Genomic DNA, 20,480 nt, shown 5'->3' with positions numbered 1-20,480 from the left:
TATAGAGTTTGTCGGGCATCACAGGACTTGGTATACCTGTTACCATATCTTGAGTCATCAGTTGGTTAAGTGACCTAAATCTAGATGGCCAAACCTCAAATGCCACAACCATTTATTCTTGTGATCGATAACTGCTTTCAGGAATTGCACCTCATTCGAACTGATCATGGTCTAAAATGTTCTATTTTGAGAGAGAGAGAGAGAGAGAGAGAGAGAGGAGATTTCAATACCAAATTAGTCTGAGTGTCGAATAGAGTTCCAAGGCTCCATCTTTCATAAGCACCAAGAAACCTTTTTCGAACAGTTGTCCAACACTTATCAAATTGCACTTTATTCCAGGTACATAGAGTACATCTTTGATCCTTGCTTTTGCTCCATTTCTCCTTTGAATAGTTATGTTATCAATACCTTCTGTTTCAAACGAGCTATTATCTTCAAGTTGGACCTTGCTCTTCTTCGACTCGTCGAAATATGTTAACCACACTTTTCTATCAAGCATGTGATTAAAGCAGCCAGTGTCGAGAAACCCGATTTTGGTGTCGACATGCTCATCTGCAATAGCATCCATAACCACCATATCTTCATAATCATCTGCATCATGGCATGCAAGGTTCGCTCCTTCTTCCTTGCCTTTTGTCGCTCTCTTATCTTTCTTACCATCAATTATTGGTCAAATGACACCACTTTTCACAACTATAGCACTACACACCTTTTTTTCTCTTCTTTGTCTTTCTGATAGGAGTCTCCTTCTCCTTTTTTCGAGGATTCATAAGCCATATCATCGACCTTATGCTTTTGAGGGTTCGACCTAGACTTCTTTCTCCGAGTATAGTATCATTTGGCGTTGAACTTGTTATAACTACCATGCTTATTCCATGTCTGAGCCTGCAGTGCCTGTATTGAATCTTGAACCCCTTTCCTTTCGAACAAACCAAATCTTCCAGTTTTAGGGTTTCAAGATTGTTGGATTCTTGAATAGCTGTGATAATATGATCAAAGTGATAGGTCAATGTACATATTACCTTCTCAACTATCACCTTATCAGTTAGGGTTTCACCACAACCTTTCATTAGATGGACAAGATTTTTCACCTTCGAGACATAGCCTGCAATCTTTTCCTCTATTCATAATGTCTTCGCAGTGTCTGTAACTTGACAGTTTTGACCTTCTCACCTCCTTCATAATACTTGACAAAAATATCCCATGCCCCGTTCGTCGATTCAACATGGGCAATCCAATCAAAATTCACCGCATCTACCACCGACTGAATACAAAGAGCAACCTTGCAGCCTTTTTTCTTTACATCCCTATGACTGACTCTATGAGCATTAGTTGCGTTGACAACAAGTTCAGAAATGTCATTGATGAAAACTTCAAGGGTTTTATGGAAATCGAACAAGGATTTCGATCATTTGTTTGCTCCGTCATATCCAATTCTTGTCGAAAATTGGAAGAGAATTGGGAATACTCTTGATACCATTCATTTCTCCATTAAAAATCGATCCATGATCCTTGAAAACACGACCACTAACGTGCAGTTCTTAAAAACACAATCAAAAAACTATCTGAAAGTTCTATATATGAATTTGTTAGTGCATGAAGCACTTTTAGTGAGGAGAGAAAGAGAGAGTGTGTGTGTGTGTGAGAAGAAGTAATTGAGAATTGTTATTATTGAAGATGAAAATACAAAGTAAAATATAATATGTATTTATATACAACTAACTAAATGACTTGTATATTAAATAACTAACATAACAAACCTTAACTCTAACTAATTTGAATTTGAACTGCTTAACTTTTTAACCAAATAACTACCTTAGATTATATCTTTTTTCCCATTTAGATCGAGGGGCATTTGAAGATCTCATAAACTTTTGACTTTTTTATGTTAACCTTCGCAAAACAAAAACTTTTCAATTCATATGGAACCAATTTTACTTGAAAGCTCTAAGCTATAAATTTGCTATTTCATAGCATAATCTTATCAAATTTAAAAAATCATAGAAAACTTAGCTATAGGACCAATTGTTATAAAACCCATTTTTAAACTTAGCTATGGCTCTTATTGCCTAAAAAAACTTGCGGTTATATATTTACAAAATATAAATGTTTTATGAGAATTGATATATGATAAAAAGCATGAACTTTTAGTAAATTAAATGTTTTTAAATTTAATCATTTTTAAATATGGTTATTTTGAAACTTGTTTTTGATCACATTTTTAAAATGGTAAATATTACAGTAAATAACTATGTTAATAAAAAATAGTATTTCAACATAAGTATTATCTAAATCGATTCAAATTGATCGGTTGACTGATCTATTTAAAATTGGAAGAGTAATCAATCGATGTTAACTATTGAATCATTCATACAATCAAAGGCTTTGGCTAATATGCATAAGGATTTTACTTATGCACCATGCATAAGCCTACATAAATCATTGGTTCATGTTTTTAATTCAATATTGAGTATTAAGTATTGAGTGGTGAGTATTGAGTATTGAGTAATAACAATTGATGTCTAGAATTTGATCCAATGATCCAAGGGTCCATAATAATCTATGCAGGGTGCATAGATTTTTATCTATGCACGGTAATTGCACCCCAATCAAACAGGTGAATATTGCACGAATCAATCAAAAATAAAATAATAAAAATGGTGAATTAGAAATTTCTGCATCTTAGAGTTAATATTTCTTTTTTTATTCTTAAAAATCAAAATAACACCATTTTATAATTATTATTTTTAAAAAAAAGTAATAATAAAACTTTAAAATAAAAATTAGATTTTAAATCTAAAATTTTAAAACATAATAAAAAAATACAAATCTCATTAGTCATCTTTGAAAGAAAAGTCAAATTTTACTATCATATATTTATATTTTTTCTAAATATATGATTCTTTTTAAAAACCAAATTATCTAATTCAATTCAATTCAATTTAATATTTTACTATTTTTGTTATCAAAATCGAATTATATAATTGAATCATTTGATTTTAATTCAAATCTCAATGGGATCATCTAGTTAGTCGAGGCGATTTTTAAAATACTGCTGTTGATAGGAGTGTTTTAAAAACCAGACCGGATCGGCCAATCAGACCGATTGAACTGAGAATCGGATAGGTAACCGGTCTGGTTCAATAGTTGGATTGGGAATGTCATCGAACCGGTGTGAACCGGTCAAAATTGGTTTAAACCGATAAAACCGACGATTTTTCTGAACCGACGGTTTAAATACATTTTTTAATTTTAAAAAATTAAAGCGACGTCTTTTTAATTATTTTTAATGAAAAATTAAAATAAAATAAAATAAAAAATAAAATAAATTTGTAGATGCAGTTGATTTTGTTACCGATGATTGATATTGAAAAAAGAGATCTTAATATTTAAACAATTTTTCCTTTCTTAAATTAAATTTAGTAAACAATAAAATTATTTTGTTATAAATTATTCAATTAGATTATGTTGTAATTATACCTTATAATTTTGTACTATTTTATTATGTGTGATACTTATGTTTAAAATTTGAATTTAAATTATGAATTTGAGAATTTATTTTTAATAAGATGTTTTTATAAAATTTAAGTGCTAGTTATATTTTGTAGAGATTGAATCGACAAGTTTTACCTATATAATTTTGTTATAATGGCCGATCTATTCAACCAAGTTATCCGGTTTAACCCGGTACAGACGTGTGGTTCGAACAGTGAACCAATGGTTCGACCAATAAATCAGTGACCCACTTATCGATTTAATGTTCGATTTTTAAAGCACTGATTGATAGTAAATTTATTATATGTTTAAAAGTTTGACAGAAATTTGTGCAGTTCATCTAGGTCTGGTACTAAATTCATTGAATCCATAACTATAACTATAAAACTCAGACTCAATTCAGTGTATTTATCATAAATTAATATTTTATACAGTTTCGTATACAATAACAAATTTGTATTTTATTCGGTTTCATATGCAGCACCATTTTAAAACAGTTGTGCTATTTGCTCACTAACTTTTTCATACACCGTATGAAACAAAAAGCAAAATGTTGGTGACACAAAATCTAAAAAAATATAAATTATTAAAAAAATAGAAATAGTATATTAAATTAAAAAAATAGAAATAGTATATTAAATGTACACTTATAGTACACAAATATCTTTTCCCATTAAAATGAGAGTTGCTATATGTACACCAAAATTGTACACCCTATCTCTACACAGTAACAAAGTACAGCACCCCATGTACTTATTTGTATCAGAATAAATAAAAAATAATTATTAAAGATTTTTAAAAATTCAAACCGTAGTATTATAGGTGTAAGTGTATCATTAAGTATAAAGATGATATTTCTCTTTTAAAATATCAAAATTGAACAACTTTGAAAGAGAAGTGAACTATGTAAGTAACTAACAACCCTACTAAACTTTATTTTAAACTTAAGATCAAACATGAAACAAATATTTCTATATTGTTCAATCTTTACACTCAATTTCAAGTTTATGCAATCAACTACATCATCATCCTGTGTAAAGATAGTATTAAAAATAATCTTGGCTGTCTACTAACGATTTAAAAAAGAAAAACCCAAAAATAACTCGAGCCATATTATATGGTCAAGTTCAATCCAAAATTTCAGACATTTAAATATATAATCTTTAATAAATAACCACCTTTGGGTACCATATAACCCAGCTACAACTTTAAAAATAATACTACAGTTCACTTATGAGAGCAATAAAATCCATCCTATTTCAGTACCAGGAGCGACGCGACACGCTATGAACGTTACGAAGCCCCTTGAATTGCAGCAGCAGGTTGTTGCATAGCTATATCCTGATTCTGTCTAGCAGCATATCCATGGCCTCCGTATCCGTGGCCGCCATAACCCTGCCCGCCGTAATGGTTTCCATTCGAGTCATTATTCCTCCACTGAGACATTCCAAGGAATAAAATTAGAGATTGATTTCATGTCATAATAGAAAATAAATAACAAACTATCAGTATCGACGGATTACAGATGCATTGATCATGCCTGGAATGCTTTAGATTAGAAGATTTAGCACACAAACATCAAACTGGCCCGATTACGAATAAATTGAGTTCGGAGAAGAAGAAAATATAACTCACATGCTTATTTCCCGGACTGCGACCCCAAGAAAGACGCACGGTCTGCTTCCCAATCACTGTTCCATTCAATCCCTGAATAGCTTCCTCAGCATTCTTTCTGTTAAAGAGTAGAAGGCATAAAACATAGCTCATACAGCGAGGCAAAAGAAAGATGAGATCAACGATATCGGCAAATGCAATCACGATTATATCAAGTATTTGGCATAATTAGGGATTGCGTACACAAGTGTTACCTGTCAGCAAGTTGAACAAAGCCGCATCCTTTACCGATTGGAATTTTCACAGAGATAACATCGCCATATTGCAAAAATGGTTGTCTCAGATCCTCATCGCTGATTTCAGAATCAAGCCCTCCAACAAATATCTGTAACATATTTTCGTTACTGAGATATCAAAAAAAAGTATATATGACGATATCGAAAAATATACAAAAGCAGACTCACAGTTGTGTTGTTAGAATCCCCTTCAGATTGGGAACCTTGGGCCATAGAACCATTAGACGAGTGACCACCAGCCAACACTACAGCTAGTTAAGATAGAAAAAAGTCAGCTATTTAAATTTCATATTTGAAGCACGATATGTGATATTACTACGTGTTACAGTGATAATAACTCCCTCTCCGTATTATCAACGTAAAAAAGGAAATATGGAAATATATACAATAAACAATTATCTTTCTGCTCGGTTATGCATTCAAGTTTCTCTAGAGTTAAAAGAAATCTATTTACATGTATCACAAACATTCAATATGATTGAGGTTTAAAATGCTCAAACTTGACATTTAGATATCAAAGGATATATATCATGAAATGGGCAAGGAGTAGAAACAAAGTGCGAATGAATTGAAAATTCGGCGATAAGCAATTGTCAAATATAAAAAATAATTTGTTCATTAACGCGTAAAGCCAGAAACAAATATGATACTTAATATACGAATATATATATATTTAAGCATCAACAAGCTCCGGGACTGGTATTGAAAAGCCGGCTATGATTATTGAAAGCATTAAGCATACTTGCAAATAAAGCAGCTTATGTATCATACATGTTAGTATTCAAATTTTACCAACATTAAAGAAAACAAACCTTGAGAAGAATATTGTTGTGGATTGCCATAAGTTTTTTTTGGCGTTGCAACACCGACTCGCATAGGCCTGCTAGAACAATACACGCCGTTCATTTCAGTCATTGCCCTTGTCCTTTCATTGTCATCACCGAACCTAACAAAACCATAACCTTTTGAACGACCAGTATTAGAATCAATGACAACTTTTGCTCCCTTAATAGATGAGAATCTGCTAGCAAACACCTCCTGCAGCATAGCATCAGTAACATCTATGGCTAAGTCTCCTACAAAAACAGAGAGATCAGAAGTAGCCTCAGAAGAACGCCTTTCACCACCACCACCGCCGCCAGCGCTGAATGTAGCCCAATTCAGACGAAACGCCTGATCTGTATTTGGCATCATAGCACCATTAAAGTTCTGCAAGACTTTCTCAGCCGTTCCTCGCGTATAGAACTCGACAAATCCATATCCCTCCGAGACACCAGTTTGCTTATTACGTATGACCTTGGCCGATACAACCTACATATATATAAGGTAGACAAAAAAAACTAATTAAAAAACGACAAGCAAAAAGATTTCTTCGTAAATGGCCATAAGCGGAAAAGTCGGAGCATTAATGTCAATGTCACCTATTGGTATTTAACATGAAAACATCAAAGAATACATCAATGTCAATTTCACCTATTGGTATTTAACATATTTAGCATGAAAACATCATAGAATACATCATAGGACAAAAAAACAACTTTCATCAGCTCCATTTTCAGGGTACAATTAAGAGATCTAGGTTTTATTAGCAAACCTAGTGAAAATATTGGTCAAAATTGTAACGTTTTTAAGCATTCATACTCTAGGGGACCACTTTAGGTACCAAAAGTAGATTCCACCTTATAGTAGCAATGCCAATGATATAAAAAACAGAAATCATCTTACTTAATCAGAATTCAAAACCCTAGTCCATTGAAGAGTTCAACAATCACACATACACACAAAAGATCAAAGAACTTAAACTAAACTAAAATTAAGATCAAAGAACTTAAACTAAACTAAAATTAAGATCAAAGAACGTAAACTAAACTTAAATTCAACATTGAATCATGGTTAAGCAAAATCCTCAAGGCTTAATTAAATCCAGCAATAAATCAAGATCATATATTTAAATTAAGCAAATGAAGCATCTAAATTAAAACCATTAAAACCAAGCAAACAAATCTAAGAAATTCAATTATAATTAAGAGAGTAAAAGAGAAAGAAAGTAAACCTCGCCCGTATGAGCAAAGCAGTTATGAAGAAAAGTCTCGTCCATCCAATGATGAAGGTCACCAATCCAGATCGTCCTGATCTCTTCAGGAGAAACTTGTTTCTGCTGATGCTGCTGCTGGTGATGAGGATGATGGCCATGACCATGACCATGATGACTCTGAGTACTCGGCGGTGGAGACGGTTGCTGCTGGTGAGGCGGCTGATAATGATGAGGATGAACATACGACATGTAATGCTGTGGATACATCATCATCTGCTGTTGCATCATAGCCATAGCAGTAGCAGGATACTGCATGGACATCCATTGTTGCTGATACTGATGGGGCTGGGCCCACTGCTGTGGCTGGTTTTGGTTCTGGTTTGGAGTCTGGCTCGGGTTCTGGCTCGGGTTTGGGTTCTGATTCAGATCTCCACTGCTAGTTTGTTGAGCCATAGTTAAAAATAGTTTCTTTCTCTGTTTTTTCTCTCTTTATGTTCTCTCTGAAAAAGATGGACTTGAAATGGCCGAGTTGGTATAAGGCACCTTAACAGAGAAAAACCAAGAAAGAGACAGAGAAAGAAGAAAGAGAAGGCGGAAATGAGAGTAGGGTTGGGTTTTAAAGGAACAACAGCAGCAATTACAACAACACGCACACTGTTTGTACTACACTTTATTTTAATTGCAAATTAACCCACTTGGCTTTGGATCTAGGGTTAAAATTGTAAATAGATAGATTCTAACGTCGTTTAATTCAGCCGTCCGTGAATAGATCTCTTATGTCTCGTGCTGTGGGACCCATTTGTTCCTATTCAACGTCTCTGCTTATCTCCAACTTGCAACTTGTATCTAACCTTCTACTGCTAGCATATCTTCTTCAGTTCACCCCACACTCAAATATTTTAATTTTATAGGTTCTTTTTGTTTTTAAACTTTTTAAATTAAAATGTTTTCCCTCTATTTATTCAACTTTTGAGTGGGTTTATCTATTAATTTTCAATTTTCACACAAGAAAACTACTTGATGGGGTCAAGATTTTTGTCATAAAATTGGGTGCAAGTTATATAGAAGAGCTGTGTCTAATTATGTGGTTTAGTTAAATGTTTAGTAATTGTAATTTTGGAATATCTTATTTGAGATTCTAAATCCTATTTATTTTGACTAATTAATTTCCTGACAAAATTTGAGATATTACGAATAAGGAACAAATTAGTTACACGTTAATGCTAAATAATTACAATTATATATAACGGATAAATTTTATATAAAGATTTGAATTTTTATTTTAACGAACAAATTAGTTATGAGTTAATGTTAAATAATTACAATCATATATAACGGATATATTTTAATATAAAGATTTAGATTTTCTCATATGTTTCAACTCCTCACTAATATATATACTTATTTTTAAAAAAGAAAAAACATTCAATTTTAACTTTTATTTATTTTTGACTAATTAACTCATTGACAAAACCTTAAATATTATTATTAACGAACAAATTAGTTACATGTTAATGCTAAATAATTACAATCATATATAACTGATATACTTTTAGACAAAGATTTAGATTTTTATTATTAACGAACAAATTAGTTACGAGTTAATGCTAAATAATTACAATATATTTAAATGATATATTTTAATAGAGAGATTTAGATTTTCTCATGTGTTTTCTCACATGTTTCACCTCTACACTAATATTAAAAAAAAAAAAATTAAAAAAAAAAAAAAAAAAAACATCCAAAATATAATAATGAAGATTTTGTTATCTCTTCCAAACTTTTGTTTTTGTCATTCTAAATCATTCGCCCTCCTACATTAACAAAATAATCTAGAATAAAATAAGAAATACTGAATTTAAAAGAAGAAGATATTATCTCTTTTTTATCTTTCATTTCAAATTTCATTGTATCACTAATATGTCGAAATTAAATATTCTTGTAATTCTCCAACTCTAATCTATTCATTTTTTATAGTTTTATTTTCTCATTTTTCATTTTTATGATTTAACATTTCAAATTAACCTCTCAGGGGGAAGATCCGATGCTTGGTCAATTTCTTCTGCAATAAAACTAAAATAAGTTATGGTTTATTGAATCAATTGTAATTAATTGTCGTGATTGATTTATGTTGTATGTGATGTTAAAATCAAGTCAATGATTTGTCTACTCCTTAACTTTATTATTTAGCAGTTCTCATTAACCTTTTTCTTCTCTTGATTTCTCTTAGGACTACAGAAGTTATTTTTTGAAAGATTCAGAAACTGCCTCAAAGCTTCCTCAAGAGTGGGATGCTTCTTCAGCTCGTAAATTTGATGGTTTTGTTGTTCCCTTACAAATGTAGAAGTTTAAAGATTTGGAATTGCACTGGTCATTCTCATGACCACTGCCACGTTAGTCAAACATAAGGTGTTGTCATTCACGCTAATGTTGGCTTCCTGCCAATTTTTTGGCTATTTTATTCAACTGGGCTCTTATACGACCAAAATGGTTTGACATATTATTTTACTATTCTCGATTCAAATTTTAATCTTACAAACACGTGCTACTCAAAAAATCAAACAACAAATACCTTTAGTAGTATCGAGTAAAGTAAAAAATTACACAAAAAAAGATATTAAATAAACCTTATATCAAGTATACAACAATAATCAAGACTTATCCCACTAAGTCGGGTCGGCTACATGGATCAACTTGCGCTATAATGTTTTGTTCATGACCATGCTTTTATCTAAATCGTTAACCTTGAGATCTTTCTTAATAATTTATCTTATGGTCTTTTTAGATCTTCCTCTCCCTTTAATTGGTTGACTTATCTTCATTTGATTTACTCTTCTTACTACATAATCTACATGTCTTCTCTCTACATGCTCAAACCATCTAAGTCTATTTTCTACCATCTTCTTTACTATAGATGTTACCCCAACACTCTCTCTAATATTTTCATTCCTTATATTTAAACATAATATTAAGTATAATAACCTAAATTTTCCTTGTTAAAGTGATCACGAATACCCAATAACAATGCCATTTTCTTGGACTTAAAACAATGTAGTATAAGTTATACCAACAAAAATCATAAACTTTTATATTGCATCCATGAAGATTGTGTTAACTTCTACATAACTAAGGTGAGAGTTATTTCCATTAGGAGAAAAATATAATTATGTAAAACAGGGAGTGTTCATAGCGTAGTTGAATTGGTTGTGTGATAGTTATAAATTAGCTAACTGAAACTAACAGTAAATGAATATTATGATAAACATGATTAAGTCCCTCCATCAAATCATTTTCCCTTTTCATATGGTTAATCCCTATTAACTTATAACAAGTCTTTTTATACCCCAACTATTTTACAAAACACAGTTATCCAACGATTTTATCACCATGTAACTCACACTGTAAGAATACGATCCGTGGTGACCTTGGGGGAAAGTCGCAAACGAATAAGGTTTTATCACACAAAAAATACCTTTGTCACGGCCGATTATGTCCTATTTAAAGCAATTATAAACAACCCCACAACATTACTTAATTCCAATATACCAATATATTGTTAGTTATCGTTGATATATAGATTTTTTTCCCAATTCCATAAAAGGGAAAAAAACATTAAACATTAAATAACTATAAGTAGAAATTCATTTCAATAAGAAAATTTAAACAGATCACATGGTTCATATTGGGATAAATTCATCTAAGGGATACCTAATTTAAGGGAACTTGTCACTCATCCTTAAGGAAATCACGAAATTCCAATAGAAAGATAAAGATTAACCTTTAAAATGATTAGGGATAATTCCCTATTGATGCCATGCATTTTCCCTTCTCATTTTCTTCAAAATGTGTCTCATGTATCATGAAAATTCATAACCCTAATGACTAAACAAGTTTTACATTATTTGGAAAAAAATTGTAAACGCATAATCACGCCTCTATTGACCTAAAGTGCAAATCATTTTACGGCTTGTCTGACGTGACAGTTCCAGTAGCCAAATTTAGTTATTCTCGTGTATCTGGAGCGCCTATTTTACATTACATTGGCCAAATATAGCACCACTTTGCTTTAGGTGCAACACTATGTATTCGATTTTAAGTGAAAACTACTTAACCAAAAAACCTACTTAGTGAGGATATGGTACTTTGACATTCCCATTGAGCCTAAAATGAAAATTTTTGTTCTTTAAACATTACAACCCTTAGATGATTTTAAAATGAAAACAATGTCCACCACATTGTCTTAAGGATAGGAGAGCACTAACAAATGCAAGAGTATTTTAAAAATAAAGTTGGGGGAGAAAAGGAAACATATGAAAAAGAAAGCAAGTAGGTAATGGTGAAAAGAAAAGAAAATTGCTTTTGACAAATCAAGAAGAAAAATCAAAAGTAAAAGGATATAAAAGAAAATCATCAGAAGAAAAATGGTTATAAAATAGTGAAATTAAAGAAACTTTGCTCTCTTATTTTTAGGATTTTGAATCCAAAAAAAACCAGTATTTTTTGAAAGCTCGTTCACGTTAAAACCAAAAGAAAGACCTTAGTGATTCATGACTGATAATTTATCCTATGATATTGCTTTAGATGAAATGCAAAAAAAAATTATATAGTTCATGCATCGTCCAATCATGAGGAAAATACTAACCATAGAGATATACTTAGTAGGATCACGATTCTGACAAAACAAATTAACTATTAATCTAGGCATTTTTAAAATCTCACTTTAGTTAAGCAATTAGTTTATCTTCATGCTATTATTTTTGGATATTTATGTTGTTGATCATGAAATTGAATTAGAAAGAATATCATGTCATTCAAATAATTTTAAAAAATCTTTGACATAGTCATTCCACCTTATCATGAAACTTCCATTGCAAAACTTATAAACCATCTGAGTGGATTTTGTTTGAGGACAAACAAAGAGATATTTTGGAGAGAGTTGATAAGTTCCAAAATTATGCAAAATACTTAGACACTTATTGACCTAATTTACAAGCAACCGATAAGAAAATCTTGATTTATCTATGAAAAGTGATATAACACCCGTTTGGACTTTTACATGCATATTTATCAAAAACTGGTGAAAAGGACTGAAAAACCACCAAGAAACACACAAAGGCCTTGCAATACCAAATTTCTACAGGTTAGGCTCGCTATGCCACATCCATGGGTGCGCTAGGCGAGCACAGGCGAGAGAGTACTTATCGGCTAAGTAACTTCATGGTGAAGGAAAGGTGTATGCGCTAAGTAAAGATGGGTGGTACGCCTAGCGAGATAGGGAGGCTAGGTCTAGTTGTAGGGTGAGCTTGGTTTTCTTAACCTAGAAGAAAGTAGGCGTGTCAGGCAAGGATGGGAAATGCGTGTAACGAGCCTATATTTCTCTAGCATATAAATAGGAGGTTTAGGTTCAGTTCTCGGGGAGTTTTAGGTGGATTCAATGGAGTACATAAAAGGAGTAGGTTTACTTTGGTCTTAACATGAGAGTAAGAAAGGGAGATTAAAGGTGGAAGAACTGCTCACGGTGACACTTGCACATGACTCTCTGAAATTGTCTTCTCATGATTAACTGTACAACTACGATAAGTAAGTTTAGTTAGAAATATCTTTGTTGGGGATAGATTTAGTCATTATATATTCATGTTTCATTCAGTCATGATATTTTTTGTAATTTTACTTATGCATTATCTTGATGATTCTTCTTTCTTAATGCTTATTTTGGATTATCTATTTAAAATATGTTTTCATGGTATGACTTGACATACAAAAGGTGTTGGTTGTTAGTAGATATAAGTCTCCATCTATTGGACATTAATGCCTAAACACAAGGTTTTGTTTCATATTCACAGAATAGTGATAATTGGCAATCCATGTTTATATATCACTGTTGGAAATTAATGATGTTGTATATAATAGTGTGAGGCATCGACTATTAGCCAATACTACTTATCTCACGTCGTTGAGTCGTAAATGAGATACGGTGAGGGTAATGAGCGATAATATTAATAGCTGAATAGAAGAGCATATTGTTGAGCAACGATTATACATGAATATAATGATGACAAATCTACCCCTGACAAGTTTTCTCACTCTTAACACCGAAATCTCCATCTATTTTTCACTCATTTACTTTTCCGTAACATAATAATTTTAAACCTTATTAGAATCATAAATTTTTTAAACATGTATTTAAGCACAACTAGTCTCTATGGATAGATAATATTGCACTTGCTTACCGCAAAACTACGCAACATAAACCAACTAGGAGTTTTAATAATAGAGACCTCCCCAATAAAACAAATGTTTTAATTAGTTTACCCTGACAACCAAACATTATATTTTCACTTGGTTTAGATCACAACCAAGATAAAATTTCTTCCAATAAGAATTTACAATTTCGCCGTTACCGTAGACTAAAAAATCTCATGGATACAAAACTTCACTCTCAAAAGCACTGAGGAAAATGCGAGAATATATATATATATATATATATATATATATATATATATATATATATATATATATATATATATATATATATATATATAGAGAGAGAGAGAGAGAGAGAGAGAGATGGAAAGAGGAGAGTGAGATAAATGTATTTCAAATACGTTTTTTATTGTGTAAGAAATGAGAAAAAAACAATCGACTATAACAAAAGTTGTCAAAAAAGAAAAAGAGCCTTGGACATTTGTAATGCTAATAATCAATTAGGCCATACACATAATCATTATCAAGTACGGAGTGGAAGGTTTTTAAAAGATTCCTTATGAATCGAAAATTAATTCTAATAGTCAATTTAGAGGCATTACAAAAAGGAATAATTGATTAAGCCTAAGAGCTAATCGTCTATACAGAGTAATTTTCTCTTGTAACCAACTTTTTTAGCTTTTAGCCAATTAGCTTGGCACGAAAGGTTGAAAATATGTGTTTTTTCCCTTATTAAAATCTAGATTTAGTCTTATATCTTTACTACAAGTGCTAGTCGCTAAGCTTTTGCGACAAATTTAGTGACCAAAATTTAGAGACCAATTTTAGTGTTCATAAAATAAAATTAAAAGTTGTGATACCTAAGAATTAAACTTGTGAACTCCGTGTATTTTAATAACAATTTACCACTACACCACTTAACAATTGCTGTTATATTTTATATTTAAACATATATACATATAGTTTTTTTATAAATATATTATATTTTAAAACAATAAAAAATATGAAAATTTTAGTAAAAATTAAAATTTGAAAGAGAATTAAAATCTTTAAATAAATAGAAAGGAAATAATAATATATTAAAGAGGATTAAAAATAGAAAAAGAAAAAAAAATATTACTGACTGAAATTTCGGTCTCTAATTTATATATATAAATTAAATTGTATATAAAAATATTTTTTGTGACCGATTTAGTGACCACTTAAAATTGACTCATGAATATCTAATTTTGGTGGCTAATTCGGTCACTATAGTGACCAAAATTTTAGTCTTTAAATCGGTGACTGATTTATTTTAGTGACCGGTTTAGTGAGCTCTTAAAATTTGCTCATGAATATCAAATTTTGGTGGCTAAATTGGTCACTACAGTGACCAAAATTTTGGGTTACTAAATCTGACACTAAAAGCGAATTTATTAGTAATGTTCACAGAACGTTATTTGACATAAGGTGTTATCCTCCATATGTAGGCTTTGATATCTTGATCTTCGAGCATCACAAATTAATCACAACAAAGGAGCTTTTGATATTTTGATCACCACAACTTAATCTTATAAACATATGACATCTTGATATTCAAGCATATTAGATGACACCTTGATCATCAAGTACCGCCACTTGATCTTATTTGATGATAACTTCACTTGTCATTATCTGAACCAACAAGCTTTAAACAACACTTATGCTGAAGATTAGGGGTGTTCGCGGTTCGGTTTGGATCGGTTTTAAGACAAAAACTCATCTGATCCAAAAATAAATTTACTTGCGGTTTGGTTCGGTTTTAGATGATATGTTAAAAAAATTCAATCCGACCCTATCCAATTTAATGCGGTTTAATTTGGATCGGTTTTTTGGATATCCAAATTACAAATTATATTTTTATTAATATTATAAAAATACTAATAAATCATAGATTTGATATAATATACATATCATATAGTATATTAAAAGTTAATATTATAAAATGAAAATGATCGATTATAAAATGAAAATGATCGATTATAGTTGAAATAAATGAAATAATAAAAATAAATAGATTAAACTAACCTAATAGATAAGATAAAAAAATTAATTATCATATAATAATAAATTTATGTAACATATCATACTAATAAAAAATAAATAAGTATAAAATACATATACATACGGTTCAGTTCAGTTTGGATCGATTTTAAAAAATCAATTCGAAATTCGATCCAAACCGTGCGGTTCTCACAAAATGGCATCCAAACACATCCAATAAACTTCGGTTTTTTGCGGTTTTCAATTTTTTTAATCTGTTTGCGATTTTTATTTGGATTGATTTGAATTTGAACACCCCTAATAAAGACTTCTCTTAAGAGAATTGTTAATATCAAAATCAAACAAATTGATGCATACATCATACCTCCAATTAGATAGAACCACGTCCTTTTCTTTTAGAAAATAGAGAATCCCTACTCTATTAGTCTATTTTTTTAAAAAAGAACAAGATCACCTTTACAAAAACAATGTTACAACTTGAAAGTGCATATGTAGTTACATTGTAATAGTTGTATAGAGTATTTTTGCAAACGTATAGTAGGATAATGCATGATCTGAGACTTAAGTGATATTTCTAAGAAATGTTATTCGCTATGACTATGACCATATAACATATAGTAGAGAAAGTTGAATATGCGCGCATGTTATTGGTGGAAATATTTTTAAAATCATTTTAACGAAACATATACTTATTGGAAAGTGTATGAAAAATAGATTATTTAAATGCAAAACATAAAAGCAAATGCAATTAATTATAAACTACAAATTCAATTGGATATTTAATTGAAGATTTTAATTATTTTGAACAATCAATGACAAATTATCTCCGATTGAACCGATATTGATAACTTACAATTACAAACAAGGATAAGAAAATAAAAATAATATGAACAACTACAAACACTTAATTCACAATTAACTTGTGAGTATTGAACTGCATAATCTTACACAAAGTACAAACTACACATTTTCTCTAATATGAACAAGTTTGACAAAAAAGATGCAATTCTCACTTCACAAAAATTATTAACAATTTGTGCACTATTTTTAAAGTTGAACACCACTTATTACAAGAAAATATAATTCCCTCGACCTAAGCAAATTCATCCATAATCTCTTGTTTCTCTCAAATTTTTTTGTCTGACAATCAAACATAATTTTAAATACCTCAAAATTAGTCTTCAAGCTTTTCACATTGATCTTGCTCACACTCCTCGATTTTCTTGACAATTCAACTTCTTGAACTTCACCGATCTTAAGTTGAGGCTTCAATCACAATGTAAACAACATTAACGTTGAACCCCCAAACTACTTACAATTGCAAATCCCCTAATTCCAGCCTTTTAAAAACTTCAAACTACCTACAATTGAGTTCCCTAATTGTATCACTCAAATAATTTTTTCCAAGAAATCTAAGAGTTTCCAAAAAAGTTTCAATGCAAAGAAAAAGATGAAGTAAATGTTTGTTTCTTATATTAAAATGAGTGTCAGTTAGAGTTTATATAGTGTGGTGGTATAACTCAAAAGGATCTTCTTAAACATTTAAATAGGTGAATCTGATTATAAGATTATCGTGGTTCCGACAATTATCTTTTGAGTTTATGATATTTCTCTTCAATCTTTTTTTCTTGTTTTCCCCCTTTGTATTTTTGTTGATGATAAAAGGGGAGTAAGATAATAAGTATTTAAGCTCTTAAATCTGACAGTTAAATTCTTGCTTAAATTATGAAGAGTTTTCATTGTGCTTTAAAGTTTAACTTAATTAACCGAGATAGAATTTATGGGAAGTTTACAAACATCACCCTTAAGACTATCATACGAGGAGTTTATAAAACAAACCTCAGACCCTGGAGTCAACTTGATAATTAAATCAACAACCATTGTTCTTAAATACTTCTATTTGTCATCATTAAAAACGGGGAGATTGTTTGAGCAAATTTGGTTTGTACCATATCCCTAAGATTTTGATGATAACAAAGTATTTAAAGAACTATTAGGTATACTAACTTATGTTCAAGTGTGCGAGACCATAAACTAAAATTTGTGAAGGAAGTTAAGTTCTGACACTGAAGTTGAACATTTAAAGATTCTAAATTTGAAGAATTAGAACCTGAATATTTGAAGACTCAAACTTTAAAATCGGTCAACTTCTAAAGACTCAGACTCTAAAGAATGTCAACTTGTAAAGACCAGACTCTAAAGAAGGTCAATATCTAACGACCAAATCCTGAAGAAGAGCAACCTCTAAAAATTCAACACCAACTGTTTAACTACGACATCCACCTTACCTTAACTTAATAGTGTAGGTATGTATTTGATCCACCGTATATTTGATTTATATATAAATTAAATAATTTAATAGTTTAATAAAAATAAAAAAATAACGGATTTTTATAGAAAAAGAACCGGAGTTGAATAGTATGATGTATGATGTATCATAATGTTTAAGGCAACCTACATTCAAATGCAAAACATTGGTGCAACTTCTGGTCCACTCTAAAATAGTATTATATATTTTGACGGTCGACAAGGTAACATCATAATCCTTATTGACGATGATGACAATGTATAAACACCGCATGCTTTAATCAAAATCATTCAAAAGTGGGTTTAGTCTAAGGGTTCAACTTGAATCTTGAGAATTCAAAATCTCTGCGCGACCAACCATCCATGTTATTAATATTAGTATTTTAAAAGCAGAAGTTGTTGTGTTTGGTGGTAGCTTTGGAATGTTGCATTTGCACACTTGCATGTTGTTTAGGAACACGACCAGGTCAAAAATGGCTATGCATTGAACCTACCGACACCGTGTCAAATTTTGCAAGTCTAGTCAACGCTATACTTTTGCGAAGGAATTTTAAAGACTTTTCAACGTTTGAGTGGGTTGAAATGAAATGAGGGGGAAAAACATGATGGTCTTTTATGCTTGTTGTGGTGATGTAGTTGTTGTTATTATAGTTCAATCTCATTGAACGAGTAGAAGATTCACAATTTGGGTTTTTTAATTAACAATATATACTATAAAGCAATAAGTTAATAATTAACTTTCATTCCCTCAACCTCTATGAAATGGAAAAGCTCAAATGAGTCTAAGTAAGCTTCGTCGGTCCATTAATCATCTGACCTACGTATAATATGAAGCGTTCTAAGGTTCAAACATGTGGGGTCAGGATGCGAGCACGCAAACCGACCATGACCCATTGTTCGTTCTCGCTCGACCCAACAATCCTCAACTATGGATTGTAGTAGAATGTATCGATCAACGTATTAGTGTAGTAATTTAAGTCATCACGAGGTTAAATACACCTTATATTATAAAGGACGACTAGCTCTCCACTCACTCCCACTAGTTGGTTAAGGTCGGGGGACACATGGTCGGGTTCATAGGCGAATGAATTGGTCTTCACAGATACGCTCGAATGAGAAATCAATTATATAAATACCTTGGTCGTGCAGTTGAGAAGAGAATTCACTTTTCACAAATTAGAACTCAGTCCATCTTGCACATTTCATTGCTGACAGGGTATCTTTTATTGTACTTACCATTAGTACAGTTGGCACCATCGCGGGCCTCAATAAAACTAATATGAGTTGCATTCTCATTTGAAACACCCACTTCCTTAATCATTATTCTATAATGGCGAGACGAAGCACCGCCAATAGGAACAACAATGATCAGGAAATCAATTGTGAAGATGCATGCATTTATGGAAGAATTATGTTGCGCCAATTGTTAGTACCATGATTTTAAGATTGACATCAATTTTGCTAAAACATGGTTCACAACAAGATGTTATGGAAGATGTTTAGACATGCTAGTCAGGTTCATTGAAGACAGATGTTCTGACAGATGTTGATACATGTTGTGCCAGAATATCAGTACAGACTGTTTTAATTCTTGACAAATTTGATTTGATTTTGTGAGATTCCTTTTGGATATACTCACTTATTTTCGCAAGCCAAGAAGATTTAATCTAGAACAAGTGGTTTGATCTCCAACTGTAATAAGTTTCTAAAATTGGATCTTGAGACAATTTAGAAAACTTAATTTTTGTTCCAAGATTTAAGGAAATTTTTCTACATAATTGTTGCAGCTCTTAGCTTGTGGATCAAGTAATATTTGGGTGAAGATTTCGAAGCCCATGGACTACTGATTAGTATTTAAAGACGAATCTAAACCTAATGTAATAAAGCTTTCACAATTAGTAAAATTAGGGGAAGTTTAGAAGTATTACGTTTTGAGAGTCTGTTTTGTTTTTTTTAAGTCATCCATGTATCCTTTGATACAGTGAGGTAGACTAATTGTTACTTGATTGTGTGTCAAGTTAGTGTTCTCACTCATGAGCTTTTAAGCAAAGAGTTGAGTATTGTTCTTGGTTGAAGTTTTTAAGCAAGACTAAGTATTTTATATTGGAAGTGTAATCTTCTGTTTTTCTTTTTTGATACAGTCACTGGAATTGGAACTATTTTATCACTGAGGTGATTGGTTGTAGGAAGTGAGAGGGGGGTCTCATATCTAGAGGGTTCTAGGTAGAAGTTGCACAAGATAGGGATTAGGCGAGAAGTTGTAAACTGAGACTATTTAGACTTTGAACTAATACTATCATAGTGAATTTCCTTCTTGGATTGGTAGCCCCAAGAGTAGGTGACGTTGCACTGAACTTAGTTAACAATTATTTGTGTGATTTATCATTCTGCAATTTATTTCTGCATAAATTACAATTTTGATATATTGGTTCTGTCAATCAGTAGATGTCACAACATATGTCCTGGCAATGTGTTCAGATGTTGAAACATCAATATTAATATGTTTT

At 31.3% G+C, this 20,480-nt stretch overlaps 2 protein-coding genes across 3 annotated transcripts; both read right to left on the bottom strand.

The window, feature by feature from the left end:
- Positions 1-223: 223 nt before the first annotated feature.
- LOC131605507 (uncharacterized) lies at positions 224-1,484 on the bottom strand. Its single transcript, XM_058877854.1, has 4 exons — positions 1,478-1,484; positions 1,174-1,371; positions 864-979; positions 224-652 (listed from the first exon to the last, which is right to left on the bottom strand). Exons 1-4 carry the CDS (start codon positions 1,482-1,484, stop codon positions 224-226), a joined length of 750 nt encoding a protein of 249 aa, XP_058733837.1.
- Positions 1,485-4,452: 2,968 nt separating this feature from the next.
- LOC131602607 (polyadenylate-binding protein RBP47-like) lies at positions 4,453-8,062 on the bottom strand. Of its 2 annotated transcripts, none has more exons than XM_058874765.1 (6): positions 7,459-8,062; positions 6,218-6,716; positions 5,574-5,650; positions 5,364-5,494; positions 5,131-5,227; positions 4,453-4,932 (listed from the first exon to the last, which is right to left on the bottom strand). In XM_058874765.1, exons 1-6 carry the CDS (start codon positions 7,891-7,893, stop codon positions 4,789-4,791), a joined length of 1,383 nt encoding a protein of 460 aa, XP_058730748.1. In that variant the 5' UTR covers positions 7,894-8,062; the 3' UTR covers positions 4,453-4,788. The 2 variants fall into 2 exon arrangements, with proteins under 2 accessions (XP_058730748.1, XP_058730747.1); XM_058874764.1 differs by having other exon boundaries at positions 5,574-5,656; positions 7,459-8,061.
- Between the last annotated feature and the right edge of the window lie 12,418 nt (positions 8,063-20,480).

The sequence above is a fragment of the Vicia villosa genome, linkage group LG5 (genome assembly GCF_029867415.1).
Source record: "Vicia villosa cultivar HV-30 ecotype Madison, WI linkage group LG5, Vvil1.0, whole genome shotgun sequence".
Lineage (NCBI taxonomy): Eukaryota > Viridiplantae > Streptophyta > Magnoliopsida > Fabales > Fabaceae > Vicia > Vicia villosa.
The sequence above is the reverse complement of the archived record's forward strand: the minus strand, read 5'-3'. Positions and strand labels throughout refer to the sequence as shown.

What these genes read in the sequence shown, in the direction of transcription:
- LOC131605507 (XM_058877854.1), bottom strand. An exon ending in TGTCAAGTATTATGAAGGAG is followed by an intron (nt 980 to 1,173) that starts GTGAGAAGGTCA and finishes ATATTATCACAG; the next exon opens with CTATTCAAGAATCCAACAAT. An exon ending in TCAGACATGGAATAAGCATG is followed by an intron (nt 653 to 863) that starts GTAGTTATAACA and finishes ATTGATGGTAAG; the next exon opens with AAAGATAAGAGAGCGACAAA.
- LOC131602607 (XM_058874764.1), bottom strand. Translation starts at nt 7,893, where the DNA reads ATGGCTCAACAAACTAGCAGTGGAGATCTGAATCAGAACCCAAACCCG. An exon ending in GCTTTGCTCATACGGGCGAG is followed by an intron (nt 6,717 to 7,458) that starts GTTTACTTTCTT and finishes ATATATATGTAG; the next exon opens with GTTGTATCGGCCAAGGTCAT. An exon ending in GGGATTCTAACAACACAACT is followed by an intron (nt 5,495 to 5,573) that starts GTGAGTCTGCTT and finishes AATATGTTACAG; the next exon opens with ATATTTGTTGGAGGGCTTGA.